This window comes from Aotus nancymaae, unplaced genomic scaffold (assembly GCF_030222135.1).
Source record: "Aotus nancymaae isolate 86718 unplaced genomic scaffold, 86718_ANA_hifiasm-v0.15.2.pri h1tg000029l, whole genome shotgun sequence".
Classification (NCBI taxonomy): domain Eukaryota; kingdom Metazoa; phylum Chordata; class Mammalia; order Primates; family Aotidae; genus Aotus; species Aotus nancymaae.
In genome coordinates this window covers 10,250,240-10,271,525 of record NW_026988442.1, presented here as the reverse complement: position 1 = coordinate 10,271,525, position 21,286 = coordinate 10,250,240, and the positions used below count along the sequence as shown (strand labels likewise).

General features: G+C 39.1%; 1 protein-coding gene across 3 annotated transcripts in view; it reads left to right on the top strand.

The window, feature by feature from the left end:
- Nucleotides 1-3,234: 3,234 nt before the first annotated feature.
- The window catches only part of RAD21L1 (RAD21 cohesin complex component like 1), a 30,717-nt gene continuing 12,665 nt past the window's right edge, over nucleotides 3,235-21,286 (top strand). For 2 of the 3 annotated variants that reach the window (XM_012455274.3, XM_012455273.3), the window contains exons 1-9: nucleotides 3,235-3,324; nucleotides 5,577-5,752; nucleotides 6,902-7,031; nucleotides 8,615-8,708; nucleotides 11,173-11,279; nucleotides 15,120-15,290; nucleotides 16,378-16,473; nucleotides 18,582-18,695; nucleotides 20,913-21,139. In XM_012455274.3, the coding sequence (XP_012310697.2) occupies nucleotides 5,609-5,752; nucleotides 6,902-7,031; nucleotides 8,615-8,708; nucleotides 11,173-11,279; nucleotides 15,120-15,290; nucleotides 16,378-16,473; nucleotides 18,582-18,695; nucleotides 20,913-21,139 (1,083 nt within the window). In that variant the 5' untranslated portion in view covers nucleotides 3,235-3,324; nucleotides 5,577-5,608. The remainder of the gene's footprint in view (nucleotides 3,325-5,576; nucleotides 5,753-6,901; nucleotides 7,032-8,614; nucleotides 8,709-11,172; nucleotides 11,280-15,119; nucleotides 15,291-16,377; nucleotides 16,474-18,581; nucleotides 18,696-20,912; nucleotides 21,140-21,286) is intronic. The other variant, XM_012455275.3, reaches the window with a different exon arrangement.

Genomic DNA, 21,286 nt, shown 5'->3' with positions numbered 1-21,286 from the left:
TTATGAACATGGGTCATGACTGGCAAGGAATGGGTCTTGCTGGTTTTATGACGGAGTCGATTTTAAAATGGTGTCACCCTGGCTCTCCTATGCTCCTGTTTCCCTGGCACTTTGATTTGAAATGTATCTATTCCTCTTAATGAATCGGTACTTTTGTTATGATCTGCAGCCTAGTTCATCTGTAAGCACCTGACATCACTAAGGCAGAGATGGCCAAAGAAGACATAAGCCAATTCATGGGCTTATAAACATGCAACTTCTCACATGGAGGTACTAGCTGTTTACAGTACTGCTGCATGCTTGTGCTCTATGAACACAAGACTCTGATATCTTCTAGTTTGTGCAATTCCTATTTGAAAAGAAAAAAAGTGCAGTGCATTTATAATTGCATATATTGTATTGTCAGTAGATTCAAGTAGACAGACAAGAACTTCTGCTTTAACTGGGCTTTAATGAGAATCAAATCCTCTGCTTATATGTCTGATGATTTGAAGAATTCTTGATAGACTAGCTTCTGGCTCTGTATGTTTCAAATTTTGTTTCTTAGCTAATACATACATACTCCTGATGCTATGCATGAAAATGATTTATGGCCCTGTGCCTTCATGTCAGAGTGCAGGACGAGTCAGCATGGTGGGCCATAGATGCATTCCTGGAAGCCATTCCTAATGAACATAGATAGCAATGACTTAAATATAGATCGAAGTGACTGTGGACCACATAAATAGATCCCTCTGACCCTGAATTTAATGTACATGTAACTCAGCTCTGCCTCAGCTGCATCCCTCAGCTACTCCATTGCTACCAATGCAGTGTGACAGAGAGAGAGTTGGAGTGGAAAAAGATATCCATCTTCAAAGATTATGATAAAATATCTTATTTTCAAAAAGCTGACAAAAACACACGCCCATATGAAAACACTGCTATGTTTCTCCCAGGGTTTTGGAGGAGGCCTTGCAAGTGACAGTCCTGAAGCTGAAGATTCCTTAGTGTTAAGGGAAATCCACCCATGTGAAAGGAAACCAGAATTACAAGTAAGGGGGAAACCATGCAGGGCCTTGCAGTTGTTAGGAGGAAGTTTGAGTTTTATTCTAAGAACAGGAAGATTTAAACGGCTTTAAAAGGAGAAGCCAGCTGGTAATAGGATTTGATCTATGTTTTGAGATAGAGTCTTGTCTCTCGCCCAGGCTGGAGCGCAGTGGCCCAATCTCCACTCACTGCAATCTCTGCCTTCCCGGTTCAACGATTTTCCTGCCTCAACCTCCTGAGTAGCTGGGATTACAGGCACCCACCACCAAACAAGGCAAATTTTTGTATTTTTAGGGGAGACGGGGTTTCACCATGTTGGCCAGGCTGGTCTGGAACTCCTGGCCTCAGGCGATCCACCTGCCTTGGCCTCCCAAATTGCTGGGATTACAGGCTGAGCCACCGCGCACGACCAGGATCTACATTTTTCAAAGACCCTTCTGGCTTCAGTGTAGAGCAGCTGTCTCCAACCTTTTTTGGCACAGGGACCAGTTTCGTGGAAGACAATTATTCCATGAGCTGGGGCAGTGGCGGTGGGCGGCATTAGATTCTCGTGAGGAGCGCGCACCCTATATCCCTCACATGCGCAGTTCACAGTAGGGTTCACGCTTTGTGACAGGAGGCGAAGCTCAGGCGGTGAAGCTCCCTAGCCCGCTGCTCACCTCCTGCTCTGCGGCCCTGTTCCCACTGGGGATTGGGAACCCCTGGTGTAGAGAATGGGCTTTAGGGAATCGAGTGACAGGAAGGAAACCGCCCAGGGGTTGGAGCTTTTCCAGCAGAGGGCTGGCTTAGACGAGTGGGTGGAGATCTTGAGAAGGGATAGATTAAAGTCATATTTGAAGGTGGAGTGATGGGCTTGCTGATGGGTTGGCATTAAAGTAGACGTGAGGGTAGCACCAAGGGTGTCTTCCGGACATTCTCTTGAATGGTTGCCGTGACACCATTTTCCGAGGTGGGAAATCGGAAGCTAAACTTCAGCTTGAATCCTGTCTCTACAATTCCCAACCATGTGATCTTAGGTTACTATTTTTTCTCCACCCCTTATTCAAAAGGGGGAAAACCGTAACTACCTTGGGAGATTGTTTGAAGAGTAAATGAGACAACCCATGAAAATGCCCAGCCAGGAGCCTGGACCTCATCAATAGCCTTATATTGGATGCCATTGCTGCTCCAAGATTCATTAGTATTTACTATCAAACTCAAGAGAAGAAACCAGATGCTCTTGAAGGATTTTTCTCATGTTCTAGCACTTCACTTTGGCTACTGAGAACTGTGATATTGCAGGCTGAAAAATATTTGCTGTCCCTAAAGGGCAGGTCAATGTGAATGATCTTTTTAATAATAATAATAGCTGATATTTGTTGAGCACTTATTGTTGCTCGGCTCTTTTTGTGGTCCATTTTATTTATTTCTTACAATACCCTACGGCGCAAGTACTTTTATCGTTTTCACTTTACAGATGAGAAAATCTTAGGTTCAAGGGTTTAAATCATTTATCCAGTGACCTCCAGCTAGTAAGTGGAAAAGACCGGACTGCATCATAGGGATGTTCAGAGATCAGGCAGAAGGATCATCTTTCCCGACAGGACTATGGAGCCCAGGCCCTGTCCCTGCTCAGGTGTCTCAGGTCTGAGCGCCAGGACAAAGCCGGAGACCTCGCGCTAGGACGGGTGCACCTTGCCCACTGTCTGCATCTGTCCTTTCTGCCTTGTCCACGGTCCCCACGAACGCCCCGCGCCCTTGTCCCGTTCAGACCTGATCCGCTCCACTCTAGCCCACTGCCCTACAGAGTACGTGACCCTAACGCCCCCGCAGTCCCTGCCACCTCCGCCCCTCCCCCGGCCGTCGCCCCCGCTGCCCAGTCCCTCAGCCCCCCGAGTCCCTCAGTCGCTGCCCCGCCCCTCTCCGCCTCCTGCCACCCGTTCCTCAGCCGCTGCCCCACCCCGTCCCTCCTGACCCCTCCACTCCCCTACACATCCCATGCACATCCCTCCCCATCCCTGCATGCCCCGCCCCATTCCCCCGCAAGCCCGGTCCTCGCCTACTGCCTCGTCCCACCCCCTGCACGCCCCGCCCCCATCCCCTGCACGCCCCGCCCCTCGCCCACAGCCCCGCCCACCCCCTGCACGTCCCCGCTTCGCCCGCTGCCCCGCCTCCTCCACGCCCCGCCCCGCGCCAGCTGCGCACTGCCGACGCCCAGCGGCGCCAAGAACTTAGCGCCCGGGACCTGACTCGCGGACCCGGCGACTCTTCGCTGCCTCAGCTCGTGCGCGCCACACCTCAGACCCGGCTTTGAAAGTAGGGCGCAGCCTGAGAGGCCGGCCGGACCCCGAGGGCTGTAGGCGGGCTGGGAGATGGGGGCCGCCACCGTCCACATCCCCACACGCACCGGGCCCCGGCGCCTCACCGCCCCCTTAGCTCGCGGCGCCAAGCCTGGAGGGTCCCGCCTGAGGAAGAAAGGTCGTCGCCAGCAGCCCAGCTAGGACTGGAGGCGCTACCCGGGGTCTCCTTTCCCGCACGCAGAAGAAAATGGGCAATGTGGCCTCCGTTTCCCTCTGTGAGCACCCGGCCTTGATTGCTGAGGAGTCTTCTGTGGAGGAGCCTTTGGCGTCCCTCTGCCCCTGAGAGTGGCCGTCAGCTGCTCCCAACCCCGGCACCTTCCTTTCCCATCCCTCACCCGCTTCTGCCTCCCCTCCCACCCCGTGAAGGGTTTTGCCCTCTCCAGCTCTCCCCTCTCTCCTCACTCTCCTCTCCCAGGGTCCCCGCCCGGTCTCCTTCCTGCCCCTCCCTCCCTCCCTCCGCTCCCTCCCGCCACCGCCGCCACCCTGCCCTTCCTGCCGGTTCCCACGGATTGGCCACGTCGCATTAGCTTCACTTTGCACGAAGTCAGTTCAATCTAGAGATAGAAATAGCCTCCAAGACGTGGGGTTTTTTTTGTGTGTGCATATTTTGTGGGGAGGGGGAAAACGGTAGGTAATAATGTGCTCGGGAAAATCAATGTCTCAAGAATAGTAAATCGCAGGGTGGGTTTTTTTTTTAAAAAAGTCCATCACTTAAAAAGTACATTTCATTTTTTTGAGACAGAGTCTCCCTCTGTCCCCAGGCTGAAATAAAGAGATCCCGGTTCACTGCAGCCTCTGTCTCCCGGATTCAAGCGATTCTCCTACCTCAGCCTCCCAAGTAGCTGGGATTACAGACTCCCGCCACCATGCCTGGCTACTTTTTGTATTTTTAAGAGAAACAGGGTTTCGCCATATTGGTCAGGCTGGTCCCCAGTTCCTGGCCTCAAAGTGATCCGCCCACCTCGGCCTCACAAAGTGCTGGGATTACAGGCGTGAGCCACCACTCCGGGACAAAGAGTACATTTTAAAAGTACCTCACACCACCGGGAGCAATTTAAAAAGATAAATAGGAATTTATTCCGAGACAGCAAAACACGCAGACTAAAAAGAAAGACAGTGGAACCAACGCAAGGCACAAGCCATAAACATTAAAATCTCCAGCTGCTGGGTGGGGGAACATGATTTGGCAGATTACATGCTAATGATTGGATCTTGCGGTAGAAATGGACATTGATCGAAGTTTACCTAAGTTTTTAATTCTGTGGTCGACTCTGTGTTTATCTTGGCTCAGTTTTCTCTTTTATCAGAAACTTAAAAAGCTTCATAGTGGCAGTGTAAGATTACTTATATGTAAGCAATAATTTGATTCTTCTCTAGAAGTTAAAGTGTTATAACATCCCTTCTCATCTTTAGCTTTGTCATAGAGCCCTGTGGTGGTACCAAGAATAGTATAGTTAGTAAAAACAGTACAGTTTGTAAAAATGGATATTAATTCCTTCTCTTTGTTTTAAGTGAAGAGTTTCTTTTACCGTTCTTATTTCAAAATATTTAAATTTGATTCTTGTTTTCTCCCTTGCTTTCTAATTCTTTTCCTATAGTTTCTTGTTTTCTTCATTATTCTACTATATGGGGTGGAAACTTCACTCCACTTTTTGGAATCCCATGATTTTACCTTTAAAAATCAAAATATTGTTGAATAAACCAGAGCATCTTAAAGAGAGCAATGAAATTCAACACCGTGTATAAATCAATAATCCAACACTTCTTAAATTCTTAAGTTTTAGAAAAGAGGTGCTCTGTATTAGCTTTTCTTGGTTTTGTCTGCCTTTTCTTACTCTTGTTTCTTTCTTATTTCTGTTTCCTATATTTTCAGCCTTCCTCTTTATTTATTTGACTATATTAGTAAGAAGAAAACTCCATTTTTTTAATTAAATAAGTGAAATGTAAGAAGAGATCATTAATCAGGTTACATTTAAGCCAGGTGTACAGGTGTAGTTCACAATCTACTAGAACTTTGTCGTTAGGTTATAATTTTATTTTCTAAATAAGTTTCTCTTATTTACAAGAGAATAATTTGAATTGAATAACCCATTGAATTAGAACATAATCTGAATGTAATTTTGTAGAATTGATAAATATTTATCTTATTAAATAGCAATAAAAAGTTTTTGTGGTAAAATTTTAAATATCTTTTCATGTTCTTTCTAGTTCATTAAATACAAGTAAGGAATACAGGCAACATGTTCTACACATATGGGCTTATGAGTAAACGAGGGCCATTGGCCAAAATATGGCTTGCAGCTCACTGGGAGAAGAAGCTCACAAAGGCCCATGTATTTGAATGTAATCTAGAGATAACCATTAAGAAAATTCTTTCACCCAAGGTATGTTACTGATTAAAATTATAGCTTGTATTTATAGTGACTTTGGGGGAGGAAAGGCATTAAAATACGCTTATATCAGGAAATACATTTTCAAGGAAGTTTTACTTGTCAAATGGTCTTTCCTTTAATTCCTCTTAGCATTTAGTGTTATAACAAACATTGGTTTCTGTTGACAATTAACTTTTTCATATATCTAGCATAGATAGATTGGACCCTAAGGGATAAAGGCCATATTTTATGTGTATTTATAATCCTTTCTTATTCACTAACAAAATACAGTAGACATAGTAGATACTTAATAGACATCTCTTAGAAAATAATGAATAAATGGGGAGGGTAGAAAGATGACTGATTATAAATCTAAAAATATGTGAAAATATGTCATAAACAGTAAAGTACTATGTTCATTATAAAACACTATAAAACAGTGATTAGAATTTGCATTACAATATTTGATATTGTTATAAGTTAAGTATTTTTCAACTTTAGAGAAGGACAAATTGAAAGTCTATTGTGTGTTAGGCACGGGGCTGGACTTTATGCCTATAAGTCTATTTAATCTTTACAACAACCCTATGAGGTTGGCTTCTTTGAGCTTCTGTGAACTGTAGTTAGCATGTTTTGAGTTGGCCAAATTTACATTTAATTATTGCTTTATCACTTAATAATTATATTACTTTGGGCATCCTACTTAACATATCTGAGTCTTAGTTTTTTCTAAGATGTTGTTGTCAAAATTAAATAAATTAGTGTATGAAAAGCTCTTAGAACAATGCCTGGCATAAAGTAAGTATATAATAAATTGTAGCCATTTTTATTAAACTGAAGTTCAGGAAGGTTAAGTGACAGCTTTAGCAACTGAACCAAGAACTGAACCCAATTCTGTCTGACTACAGAGTTCCTATTCCTCTCATAATACCAATAATAGTATACTTTACTTAAATGCCATATTAGATTAACTTCCTTGAATAAGAATCAAAAGTCAATCATTTTGTAAGGTGAGGTAAAAAGTTAAGTGATTTACTTTAAATAAGAATACAAAATATCTGCTTTTTAAAGAGAACAAATTCTTATGATGTCAGTAACTTTCAAAGAATAGATTTATGAACCTAATTTTTACTCTTCTAATACTTCAATAATTGTTGAAAGGTGAAAATTGCACTTCGAACTTCAGGACACCTTCTTTTGGGAGTTGTTCGAATCTATAACAGGAAGGCAAAATATCTTTTGGCAGATTGCAGTGAAGCATTTCTTAAAATGAAGATGACATTTCGCCCAGGTATACATGTAATGTTGATTTGTCTCACTCTTCTTGGTTCCCTTTTGCATTTTAGTTGGGGGTGGGCTCTTTAATATACTTCAGGTGAGTATGGTGAATGTAAACTTAGTTTTGAATGAATCTAACTTTCCATGGTTGAGGATAAATTGTATTCATTTCCTTGCTCTTTTCCTATGCATGCAGGAAAAGGTTGTGCTTTCTAAAACTTGTAATGTTTCTGCATATTTATGTAGGATATATACTTAAAGTCACTACACTTGCATAAGAAACTCTGATACTCTGTTTTTAATGGATCATTTAGTTTGTCTTACCTGTTTTTGCCTTTATGAGAGAAATTAGAAATAGTATGATTGACAAAACACAGATATCAGTAATTGTAATTGTTTCAGAATTCTCAAGACTCCAAGGAGCATGCTGCTTATGCCAAATCAAAAATCCCTAAGCATTCCAAAGTGCCAGAGGTTTACATGTGTCATAAATATAATGCCTTCAAAATGTATATAGCATCTGTTTCACTTTTAAGACATTGTTTGTTTTCCTCCTTGTTTTGTGGTTATTTAGGTACAGATTTGCCTCTGTCACTAGTCTTCAAGCTTATTGAAGGCAAGGTCTTTGTCATAATTATTTTCTGAATCTCTTATAGTATCTGTCTCAGTGCCTTGCACATACTATTCCATCAATCAGCAGGAAGGCAAAATATCTTTTGGCAGATTGTTGAATCAGGATTCACAGATTTTTTTAAGTCTTCTTCATTTAGAATATTTGCATAATCTCTAGGTGAATTTATATTTATATCGAGTATGGTTTATTTGTTCATTTATTATTTTTTTACATATTCCACAAATATTTATTGATTTCACACGCAGTGCCAAACATTATGTTAGGCTCGGGGATACAAAGACAAGATAAGTAAGATTCTTTTCAGTCAGGTGAGGAAATCAGATAATTAAAATATTAAAAACTTATTACAGGAATTATAAATTATAATTGTGCTATAAAGGAAAATAAACAGAGTGCTACAGCAGAAAATAACAGAGAAGTTCACTTTAATTAAAATAATTGGAAAAATCCTTTCTGAGAGGATAGAATTTAAGCTCAGACTTGAAAAATGAGAACTACCCAGCCATGTAAAAAGTCCCTGAGGGAACAGCATTCTAGGTAGAGGAAACTGCAAGAGCAAAGGTCTTGAGGTGGAAAAATGCTTAACTTTTTCAGGGCACAAAAAGGCTAGTATGGTCAGTATGGTTGGAAAATAATGAGAAAAGAGATGAATGTCATTAGCTGACACCTGATAGGTTTGTAGGGGTACAGAGACTCCAATTGGAAATTTTGATTTTATTAAATACACTGGAGAAGTCACTAAATCATTTTAAGCTTTAGAGACATCTAATCTGATTAATTTTTTAAAATATTACTTTGTCTGCTTTATAGAGAATGGACTACCGAAGAGTAGGAGTAGATAGAGGAATACTAGTTAAAGAGAATAAGCAGTAGTCCAGTAAAAGAATATAGAGAGTTAGTTGGGAGTTCCTTATTTTATATAGCATTGTTGTTTATTGAGTGTGGTTTTTTGTTCTTTTCAGGACTGGTTGACCTTCCAAAAGAGAATTTTGAAGCATCTTATAATGCTATCACATTGCCAGAAGAATTTCATGATTTTGACACCCAAAATATAAAGTAAATTATTTTATTTATTTTCCTTTGGTTTAATTTTCTTGATATTTGATTTTATATTCAGATTTCATTGAGGCAAATGGAATGTAGTTAACAGCTGAAAAAGCACAGATGTGGTTAGTAAAGACTTATATTTGGTATAAAATCCCAAAGTACAACAACAAAAGTGTATCATTATATTTATTCAATGTAATTTGTAATATTGACAGTATATTCATATAGTCATTCAGTAAATATTCATTGTGTGCCTTCCATATGCCAGAAACTGTTGTAGGCACTGAAGAGATAGCAGTGAATTAAACATAGCTGCTGGTCTCATGGATCTTAAATTTTAATTGGGGTAGATAATAAATAAACAAATATATGTCAGGAGATGATCACCATTATGAAGAGAAATACAAAATGAAATAAATAGTATGACAGGAAAGCCTTTTCTGAAAAGGTAACAACAGAAATCTGAAGGAGGTGAAGGAACAAATCATTTAGTAATGTGGAAGAATATTTTAGGAAGAGCAAGTAGAAAGGCCCTAAAGCAGAGAGCATACTGGACATTTTTGAGGAGCAGCAAGAAGGCAAGTGAGACTAGTGGAGTAAACGAGGGGCTGAGTGGTAGGAGATGAGATCAGAGAGGTAGCAGGAGACGCAGATGATGTAGGGTGTTATACACTACAGTAGGACTTTTTTTTTTTTTACTCAGGTAACACAGGAAGGTTTTGAATAGAGGAGTGACAGGATCTGACTTGATTTCAACATCTTCTCTCTGGCTACTTACTATAAGGGGAAAGGGAGGAATGAGAGCCCATGAGAAGATTATTGTAGTAAGAAGTCCAAATGTGAGAATACAGTATCTATGATCAGTTCTCAGTCTTCATCTCACCCAGGTGGTAGCAGTCAAGTTATAGATATATCTGGAAGGCAAAGCCAGTAGAATTTGCTGATGAATTGATTACAACTTTAAGAGAAAGTGAAGGATACTATATGATTTTTGGCATGAGAACAGACTTACCACTTAATAAGATTAGGATAATCAGATTTAAAAGGAGGAGAGAGAAGGAAGTAAACTAGGTTTTATATATAAGTTTTGGGATGACTGTTACACATCTGTTATGGTCTGAATACATATGTTCCCCTAAAATTCATATGAGGAAGACACAAACATTTAGGCCGTAGGAATAGTCAACATCTAAGTCAAATGATGCCTAACCCTCAAGGTCATGGTATTAAGAGGTGGGACTCTGAAGCCACAATGATCTTTTAGGAAGAACAACAAAAGAGTTGGAAGTGATGAAGTCATAAGGGCTCCACTATCTTAAGTAAGATTAGTTCCCTTATAAAAGAGACCTACAGGAGTTTTCTTGTCCCTTCCATTGTGTGAGTTCACAGCAAAAAGGCACTGTCTATGAGGAACAGGCCCTCAAAAGATACCAAATCTGCTGGCACCTTGATCTTGGACTTCATATCCTCCAGGACTGTGAGCAAAAAAAATCTGTTGTTTATAAATTACCCAGTTTAAGTTATTTTATTATAGTTGCCCAAATGGACTAAGACAACATCAAAGGGGGTTAGGTAAGTAGTTGACTCTCTGGGTTGGAAATTCAAGAGAGAGCTCTGAACTGGATGTATAAATTTGCAAGTTGTGAATGTCTAGATGGAACTTCAACCATGAACTCTAAGAGATTCCCAAGGTAGTGAGTATACATTTTAAAAAAATAGAGGGATCTGAGGACTGAGTATATGGTCATTCCCAATAGTTAGTCTGGGATATGAGGAACAGAAAAGGAGCAGGTAAAAAGGAAATCAAGAAATAGTGATATCTCAGAGGCCAAGACAAGAATGTATTCCATGAAGGGAGTTTTCTTAGTCTGTTTGGGCTGCTATAACAAAATACCATAAACCGGGTGGCTTATTAACAATCGAAATTTAGTTCTCGTCATTCTGGAGGCTGAGAAATTCCAGATAAAGTTGCCAGCAGATTCATTGTCTGGTGTTGGACTGCTTCCTGATTCATAGATGGCAACCTTCTCACCATGTTCTCACATGGTATAAAGAGTGAGGCAGCTTTCTGGGGTCTCTTTTATAAGGGCACTAATCTCGTTCATGAGGAATCTGCCCTCATGACCTAATTACCTCCTAAAGTTCTCACCTCCTAATACCACCATATTGAAGATTAGATTTCAACATATGCATTTGGGGTGAGGAAGACACAAAACATTTAGGCCATAGCAAAAGTCAACATCTAAGTCAAATGATATTTGTTTGTACAAGTAAATAAGAGAGTGAAAATATACCGTTGGATTTGGGAGCCTAGAGATTATTTGTATACATGTATATATAATAAACTAGTATTTATAAATAATACTATTGAGAAAATGAAAATTGTTTTAGTTTCTTCACTGTATCAATGATATTTTTACAGTATCATTGTTTCCTGTTCTCATGTTTTTCTCAATCTTATATTTCTCCATAGTGCTATTGATGTTTCAGAGCACTTTACTCAGAATCAAAGCAGACCAGAAGAAATCACTATTAGAGAAAATTTTGACAACGATTTACTTTTTCAAGCTGAGGGCTTTGGTGAGAATATTTGAGAACTCAAAACTAAAAATTATAATCAATTATATTTGTATTTGTGTATTGAAACAATGCCAGTAGAAATAGCTATAGAATGAATCTTTTGATGTATAAATGTAATTCTCAATAAATTTTTCCTTGCCTTTTTCTAGTATAGACATCAATGCCAAGACTCAGTCTTAGGATATACTTCTATTCTCAGTGTATAACCATTTACTGAATACCTACTATATATCAGGTGCTATCAGTAGACAAGGTAGTACCAAAATTTAAAGAAGCAGTTCCTGCCCTCAGGGAGATTCAGGGTATGAGACAGACACATCAATAAACAGTTGCTATATCAACATACATACAAGATTTTATATGTATGCTGCATGAAATGCCTTCAAAATATATTTCGTCTGATATATGATGATATCAATTGTAAAATAATGGATTTTAAATCAGGCTGGGGGTGGGGAAGAGGAAATGCTACCACACTAAATGTATATATTGATTGTGAAACAGAAACTGAATTTTAAAATGTTAAAATCTGTTTGGGCAAGGTGAGTGTACTTTATTTTTAAATTTTTTTGAGACAGAATCTTGTTCTTGTTGCCCAGATTGGAATGCATGATCATGGCTCACTGCAGCCTTGACCTTCTGGGCTCACAATCTTCCCACCTTAGCCTCCTAAGTAGCTGGGACTATGGGTACATGCCACCACACTCGGCTGCTTTTTTAAAACTTTTTGTTAAAATCAGAGTCTCGCTATGTTGCCTGGGCTGGTCTTGAACTTCTGTGTTCAAGCAATCCTCCTGCCTCAGCCTCCCAAAGTATTGGGTTTACAGGCATGAGCCACTGCCTGGCTAGTGTACTTTAAAATTGAAGCAATATGGTATAATTTATAGAGTATTTGCTCTTTTTCTTCTGGCATCTACTACTCTCTGTCTTATATAATGATATTTATACACCTCTTGTCTTGGTCTGCAAACTCCATGAGGGTAGAATCAGTGTAATGTTCATATTTGAATTTCCTATAGTGCCCAAAACAATGAGTATAGGAGAAAGATGGCCTATGTCTATCTTGGTTGGGGAAGGGAGTCAAGAAAGTAATGCTCGACCAACATCTCTAACTTCGACTTTTCATCCTCACTCTGCTTCCATAACTCTTGCTATATCTGTAGCTGTGTTTCTCAATCTGTGGTGAAGGATCAGTTTAATAATTTTTGTCAATTTTCAATCTGTATTATATTTTACTTTGTAAAATACAATAAAATGAATTATTAGAAAAATTAAAAATTTAAAAATCAAAATACAAGCTTCAAGTTTTGTTAGTAGAATCAACAGATATAAAATTGCTCTGTCAAATTTCTGTAAAACTTTCTGAACATGTACTTTTAATTTATTTTCTTTTTTTGTGGACCAGCACCAGTCTGCAGATTATCCTTTAAGTAGCACTGATCTCTTACTGGGTATAACCCCAGACCCAGAACTGTAACACGTTGGCAAAGAGGTAATAATATTCCCTACTCCCAAGACACTCTTTACAATTCACCCACTATTCTTATTTGGGCCTGAAACTTTAGGCTCACTTTTTTTTTTTTTTATGGGGTCTTGCTCTGTCATCCAGGGTTGGAGTGCAGTGGCACGATCTCAACTCACTACAACCTCGGCCTCCCAGGCTCAAGCAATTCTCCTGCCTCAGCCTCCAGAGTAGCTGGGACTACAGGCGTGCGCTGCCACACCTGGCTAATTTTTGAATTTTTAGTAGAGATGGGGTTTTACCATGTTTGCCAGGCTGATTTTGAACTCCTAGCCTCAGGTGATCTGACTGCCTCAGCCTCCCAAAGTGCTGGGATTGCAGGCATGAGCCACTGTGTCTGGCCAGGATCACTTTTAACTATACTTTCAGTCAATTTCATACTAGTGCTGTTTTTTTGTTTGTTTGTTTTTAAATTCTGAAATGTCTTTTAGGTCTTTTTTCTATTTCCTTAGCCACTGATATAGTTCACCAGTACCAAAGTCCTGGAGTATTGCAATACCCTCCTACAAATCTTCCTCTAGTCTCTTTCCATGTTTTGTACACATTTGTAAGAGCGATTGTCTTTAAATTCCATTTTTGGTATATCACATTCCTCTGCTTAAGTGCAAAGGATTGGGTCCCTATGACTTACTGTATCACATACCTCTATCTATACTCAAGGCCCTCTGTCAATTTATCACCACCTTTATTTTATCAACTTTATTTGTTTTACTCTTAATATGGGCTTTTTGCTCTAGTCAAGCAAATATCTTACCACCCAACCAATACAATTTAGTTGTTCACATTTCTCTATCTTCCTATACAATTTTAAAAGGTGGGAAGAACATGTTCTTAGTAAATGGACAGATTTGGGTTTGAATCTGAACTTTCTCTATTGATTTGCTGTGTGATATTAGGCAGATTGCCTAACCTCTCTGAGCCTTACTTCCCTTATTTGTAAAGTTGGGAAACAACTAACAACATCATAGGGTTATTTCCCTTATTCCTTCCTTTAATCTTCTTCACCAGTGATTTTTCTCTTCTTGAAAAACTGATTCAAACCTAATATCCTCTAATAAATATTTAAAATTAATCCATCTTATTCTGGATTATAATATAACATCAAAGGCAATGATTATTTCTTTTACGTAATTTGTGTAATCTGAGCTTCTCGTGATGCTCAATGCTGAGAATACAGTGTCTTCCCAAGTCTTATTCTCTTATTGACCAACGCTGGCTTTTCCTTTGGGAGCTGTCAAGCTGTACCTGGATGATGTGAATATATTCTTAATTTTTGAAAAAGTAATTTGGTCTTTTCTTCTGAGCAAGTCTTTAATCCAGCATCACAATAGTTGTTTTTTTCCCCACTCTTCCTTTCTAGAAGATTTAGGTCTATAAAAGAATTTTCAATATGGGTAATACCTCATGATTTTCTTTACTGTCTAACACTAACATGGGTTTTTAGAGGGAGGAGAGGACTAACCTGGACCCCAGGGGTTTCAGACTCCTGGACCTAGAGATTCAAACCCAAAAGAGGGAAAGAACTGATTTTCTGGTCAAGAGCTGACTTCTGGTCCTCTGGAACTATCAGTATAGTGCCGTGATTGTCAGAATGCAGGCTTTGGAGTCAGAGACAGCTGGGTTCAGATCCCGACTCTGTCATTTATTATAGTGTGACTGTGTGCAAGTTACAAAACCTTTCTGTGGTTGTGTTTCCTCATCTGTACAATGAGAATTATAATAGTATTTTCTATTATATAATACATATTATAAGCACTCAGTTAATGTTAGCTGACTGGGTTTGTCTTTTTTTTTACAAACCTCTATCACTATCCCCTAGCATATTCAATAAATATTTATTGAATGAATGTTGTAAACCCTTTCTCTAATATTTTACCTGCCTTTACATTTCCTAAGATGGCTGACATGTTCCTTATTTTCCAAACCTCCCATATGCATGAACAGTACAAGCAATTGTCCTTGAAATACTATGAGATATACTTGGTCAAGCAGAACTGACTTACCTAAAATAGAAAAAAATATTTTCCATAGTATTTTTACCTTAGGAAGTTATTAAACTATATCACAACTATAAACTCTATGTAATATTTTGGCATTTTTTTCTATTGTATTTGAAAGAGCATTAGACTAAAAATCTGGTTTCTACTGACTAACTGAGTGACTTTAGTTGAATAATTCAAATAAGTCTTTCAGCCGTTTTCTTCATCTATAAAATGATGTGTTGGGTGGCAGGATTATGCTAGATGATATCTGAATTTCCTTCTAACCTAAAATTCTGTGTTTCTGTGACTTAGTATTAATGACATATATTTATTTAGGGGAGGAATCTGAAATTCTCAGAAGACATAGCTTCTTTGATGACAACATATTACTGAATTCCAGCGGTCCTTTAATTGAACATAGTTCCGGAAGCCTCACTGGAGAAAGATCTCTGTTCTGTGACAATGGAGATGGGTTTGGAGATGAAGGAGCTGCAGGAGAAATGATTGGTATGCTGTCTGGTCATGTAGAAATCAAATATTTATTTTAATCAAATTACTATATTAGTAGATTTATTATATCAATCTAAAATTTCCAATATGTTTTTGTGTTATGTAGGTCAATACATTTTTTATTAAATTTTCAAAGCCTCTGGCATGTTTAAATATTTAGGCTAGGCCTAAGTAAATAGCCATCTGTTTAAATACATTTTCTATAGAGCTTATAAACTACTGCTTGTTTTTACTTTTACAAATTCCTCATTTTTGGTGGGAAGAGAGTGAGGTTAGTATATTCCTTATAAAATATACTAGACTATATACTGGAAAACATTGTTTTCTTTAACATATGTTGTGGGGCAGTTAAAGTATTTTTTCAGAATTTTATATGATTATTTTATATTTATATTCCTCTGCTTAAGTGCCTTGGGTCCCCATGACTTACTATATCAAATACCTCTACCTATCCTCAAGGCCTTCTACCAATTTATCACCTTCTTTTTTTTAATCAGCTTTATTTGTTTTAATATAGACTATTTCACATTATAAAATAGTCATAGAAATCGAGTAGACAAAAACTGAGAAGTCCAAATGTGCATGTTTTATTTATTATTATTATTATTATTATTATTATTATTTTGAGATGGAATCTCATTATGTCACTCAGGCTGGAGTGCAATGGCATGATCTCGGCTCACTGCAACCTCCACTGCCCAGGTTCAAGCGAGTCTCCTGCTTTGGCCTCCTGAGTAACTGTGATTACAGGGGCCCGCCACCACATCCAGCTAATTTTTTTTTGTACTTTTGGTAGAGACGGGGTTTCACCATGTTTGATCAGGCTGGTCTGGAACTCCTGACCTGCCTCAGCCTCTCAAAGTGCTGGGATTACAGGAGCGAGCCACCGCACCCAGCCTAAATGCACATGTTTTAAATATTGTTTATTGACCATTCCTATCAAATCTTTTAAAAAATTCTCTAGTTCACATTATAAGTCTGGCTATTCCTTTACAATGTAATGCATAAAGTAACATTAATAAATGTTTAGTGACAAATGACAGATTCCAGTCTGTATGAAAAAATATTCATTGTGTTTTTCAAGACAATCTATTGCAAGATGATCAGAATATCCTGTTAGAAGACATGCATTTGAACAGAGAAATTTCCCTGCCTCCTGAACCTCCCAGTAGTTTAGTGGGTATGTTGAAATTTTCCTTTGTGGGAAAGTAATGGGTACTAATGTTTAAATTGAGCCTCAGAACTTCTGAATTTAAGTAGCAGTTTAGAATAGTGAAAGGTAATTGTAGGGCTGTTGGGCCCCACAGGGTCGTGGGGTGTCCCTTATGCTGTGCTGAGGTGCAGTATCCGAGAAGTAAAGAGACAGGACACTGAGAACTGGTGAAGAGCATCTGGACTTGGTGGGGGGCCACACCACCTGTGAGCAGAGATCAGCAAGAGCCCCAAATGCCGAGAAGCATCTGTATTTATTAGATACAAGCAGGGCGCAGAGTTGTAAGTGAGGTCATCATCTATAGGCTTAGTAATAGGGCATACATGATCAAGTGAGTCTCAAGCAAGGGGGCCACCCCATTATGTCACCTGGGCAGAGAGGTGGGCCATGCGCAGTAGGGGGCCGTGCTGTGCACAGTCGTAGAGGGTTGTGTACAGAAACGGGGTCTACCCCGATTAGGTCACCGAGGCAAGGAGGTGGGCTGTGTGCAACAGGTGTCCTGCGCAACACTTCTTATCTGGGGGCTGGAGACTTCAAAGGATTTCTAATAGAAGCCAATGCAGTGGGAGCTGACAGTCTTGTGCTCTTCTCTTACAATATTTATGGGAGGATGATTTGAGCTAGCACAGAAGCAGGAAAAGACTTGACAGGGTGTACAGCCACTGTGAGTGGTCACACCAGAGGGTTTCTTCTCCCTCGGTTATTTCCATGATCTCAGGCCTGGGGCCTGCTTTCCACAGGAACTGGATGCAAGGCACTACAACTCCTTTATCAGGAGGAGAGGCTCTTGCTCCAAGCCTTCCATACAGCATATGCCCTTTCAGGCAGGGACGCCACCACCTGGATCTTTGGTTCTTGTCCTGGTCTGGCTGTTTTCCCATGTACTGCTTCTGTTCTGTGACTGCTCTAGGCATTCCTCCTACTACAAACTACTATATGGTTATATAGAAGGATTCTATAAATCAGCACTAAATGTATCAGTACAGCTCCAACTACAATACCTATATGATTGTATAGAAAGATTATATAAACTAAGTATGCTAGATATAAGAATTAAGTATGATTATATAAGCTAGATATATGTAAGCAGTAAGTTATACTTCAAGCACTGATTCTATGAATAAATATATGATTACATATAAAGGATTATATAAAGGAAATAGCTGAGTTATTACACTATAAACTAAGATATTCTTCAGGCACTAATTGTGCCTGGGGTCTGGACAGTTCTCCTTCCTCGGTGCCCATTGGGAGTGTTACCCACAGTAATAAAGAACAATGTCCTTCAAACTCTGCTAGTCTGACTGTAGACAATATAAAATAGGAAATTGGATTCTGAGAAAGGTACATTGAAGGGTATTTAGCCAGGATTGGGTTTAGCATAAGAATACTCTGCCAAAATATTATACTTTTGATTTATTAATTAAGTATTTTATTACATGGTAAGAAATTAACTAGTATGGTTTGATAATCTACATACAATTTGAGAGAAATTACAAATTGAGGATATTTTCCCTACTTGAAATTCATGTGGACGTACCTCAGATGATTTGAGGTCTTTTAGTCTGATTTTTCTTAAGAATTAAAAGTACAATTAGCCCCATTTTGATTCCACACAACTTTTGATGTTATATTTGCTTTCTAAAAATAATAGTAAAAACTGAAAATACAAAGAGCTAAGTAATAAAATTTTAGTTCATTTTTTATGGGTCAACTGATAAGTGATTTAACAGAATACCAATTTATTTAGCAGACATATAGTCAAATTTCTATTAGTCATTTACTGTAGTTGCTGCCACTGTTTTCACTTCTGCTGTGACTTTAGCCCACCCTTAGATGTCTCATGTGCAAAAGGGGATGATGATACTTGACTCACTTGAATTCTATGGGTCCCAGATCATATAATCTGTAAGCCTCTTCAACTCGATTAAATAAATGATTCTAAGAATTCAGATGTTCCAGTTAGCAACATAAATCTTCAGTTAGTTTATCTTTCCTTTTAATTCTCATACAGTTGTCTAGCCTGCATCCTGTTTTTTTTTTTTACAATTACTTTTATGTGGATGTTGCTTAAGTTGAAACAGATATCCCAGAGTGTATATGTATACCTGAAAATGAAAAAATGGATGAAACAACCTTATTATCAACTGAAGAGGAAGGATTTACCCTTGATCCAATTGATATTTCAGGTCAGAGGCATTCAGGTTTTTGTTTTAATTTTTAATACACTGTTAACTTATTTACTTTGAGATGTTTAAATAATCACTGAAATATTATAGGAGGTAGTCAATCTAGTACTAGCACTTGTAATACAATAGAGGAGAAGACTGTGAAGGAAATTTTAGATGATCCTTTTGAGGTAGGAAGCAGGACAACTCCAGAAGGGGGCTTGGACACTGGACCAGATGAGGACTAGCTACAAGGCGGAGTGGGGGAAGCTTTCAATCAGACACAACCACCAGTGTGCCATGTCAACTTACTGTTGCCATGGCAACACCAGGAGTTCACCCTTTTCCATGGCGATCACCCAATGATTACTACTCTTCCCCTGCATAAACCGGTCCCCTTAATCTGCATGCAATTAAAAATGGGTATAAATATGACTGCAAAACTGCTCTGAGCTGCTCATCTCTGCCTACTGGGTAGCCCTGCTCTATAGCAGCAGTCACAGTGCTAGAGCTGTAACACCACCAGAGCTGTAACACTGCCTATTCAATAAAGCTGTTTTCTTCTACCTCTGACTTGCCCTTGAATTCGTTTCCTGGACAAAGCCAAGAACCCAGATAGGCTAAGCTTCACTTTGGGGCTCATTTGTCCTGTATCCCTGTACCACTTTCATTATATTCAGTCCTGTTCAAACCATGTATCCAGTTTGGGAAACTGAAAAATTTAAAACTGAGTTCAATTTAGGAAGATATTGAGCCATTACTCTGCAGTGGGCATAGGAATAAAGAAAAAGACACACTTTTTACTTTTAAGAAGCTTACAAAACAGTCTAGTCAGAAAGATAGATAATCATGCAAGTGAATATAAGGCAGAATAAAAGGACCAGAAGAGAGGCACAGTGCTGTCTAGCATTTAACTTCAAGCATCATGTTTTTAGGGGTAAGCAGTAAGTATGAATATAACATAACTAATATAACTACTAGTCTATTATAACTAGGTCATTTAGAAACATCCAGTTTTAGGTAGTATAATTGATAAGAATTTCAGTTTATAAACTCAAGCATGCAAACAGTAAAGCATTTACTTCTTTTTTTTTTTTTTTTTTAACTGAATTCACCACTGAGCCTCTCTCCCACTAGGCTGGCAGGAAATTCAATCTGTATAGCTTCCCTGGCTTCTTTCCACCATGTAGTTCTAAAGTTTGGGAGAGGGGTGTGGAAGTGGAAGGAAACCTCTGGTTATCAGCCATACCAATTTGTGGTTCCCACTGCTCCAGCCTACATAGCCTGAGGATCATCACTTAGCCAACCTCTCCAGTATCTTGTCTTGTTCCTGAGATTTTACTGAGGCGCATCAACCAGCAAGCAGATTCCTGTACATTTTGGTTCCATTTGATCTTGGATCTTTATTTATTCTGAGAAATCTAACTGTCTCTCCCCTTTTACAGCTTTACTAAAGAAAAGCTTGACTTCTGCTTTCTGCCTGGTCAAGCTTTTACTCCAATAAAATTTTACTCCATTAAAATTCCCTGATGGAGTAAAATCCTATGGACCTAGTTATCTGCCTGGAATGTCAATAAAGCTGTTTTCAGTGGGAAAGGAAATGAATTTCAGTGGGAGAGGAAAAAATACACTGGACAAATACAAATTAGTGTTGCAGAAAATTATTCTATTATGTAAGCATTTTAGGGAATTTCCAAATTTGTTGACTTCCCTCTTCCCCACATTTCCTCACTTGCTCACTTAACTCTTTCTGAGCACTTCCAAACAACACCTTGCAAAATGTATCAGCTATTGGCTGCTCAGCATAATTTTCAGATCCAATGTAACACTGTAGATTGTATTGTGGTAGAAATTTATTTTCTTTTTTGGAGATAGGGTCTTGCTCTGTTGCCCAGTCTAGAGTGTATTGGTATGACCTCAGTTCACTTCAACCTCTGCTACTCAGGCTCAAGGGATCCTCCCATATCAGCCTCCTGAGTAGCTGGGTCTACAGGTGCATGCTACCACTTGTGGCTAATTTTTGTATTTTTTTGTATGGATGGGGTTTAGCCATGTTCCCCAAGCTGATCTTGAACTCCTGGGCTCAAGCAATCTGCCCACCTCAGCCTTTTGAAGTGCTGGGATTATAGGCATGAGCCACCGTGGCTGGCCTAGAAATTTCTTAAATATTTAGTGCCTACAATATGATTTTAGAAAGCCATATAACCAATCACATTTGTGCCAATTTCTTATATTTAGACATTGCTGAGAAAAGGAAAGGCAAAAAGAGGAGATTGCTCATAGATCCTGTCAAGGAGCTCAGTAGCAAAGTTATACATAAACAGCTTACTTCCTTTGCGGATACACTCATGATTTTGGAACTTGCACCTCCTACCCAAAGATTGATGATGTGGAAGAAGAAGGGAGGAGTGGATACACTTCTGTCAACTGCTGCCCAGGATTTGATTCATGCAGAACTGAAAATGGTAACAGTTTCCATCCTTCTACATGAGGGCAATGTTTGGTTATAAATAAATAAACAAACATATTTACATACATATATTTATAACAGAATTTAAACTTGCTAAGAAGTACCTCCTCATTTTGAATTAATTTTCTGGATTGTATGTATG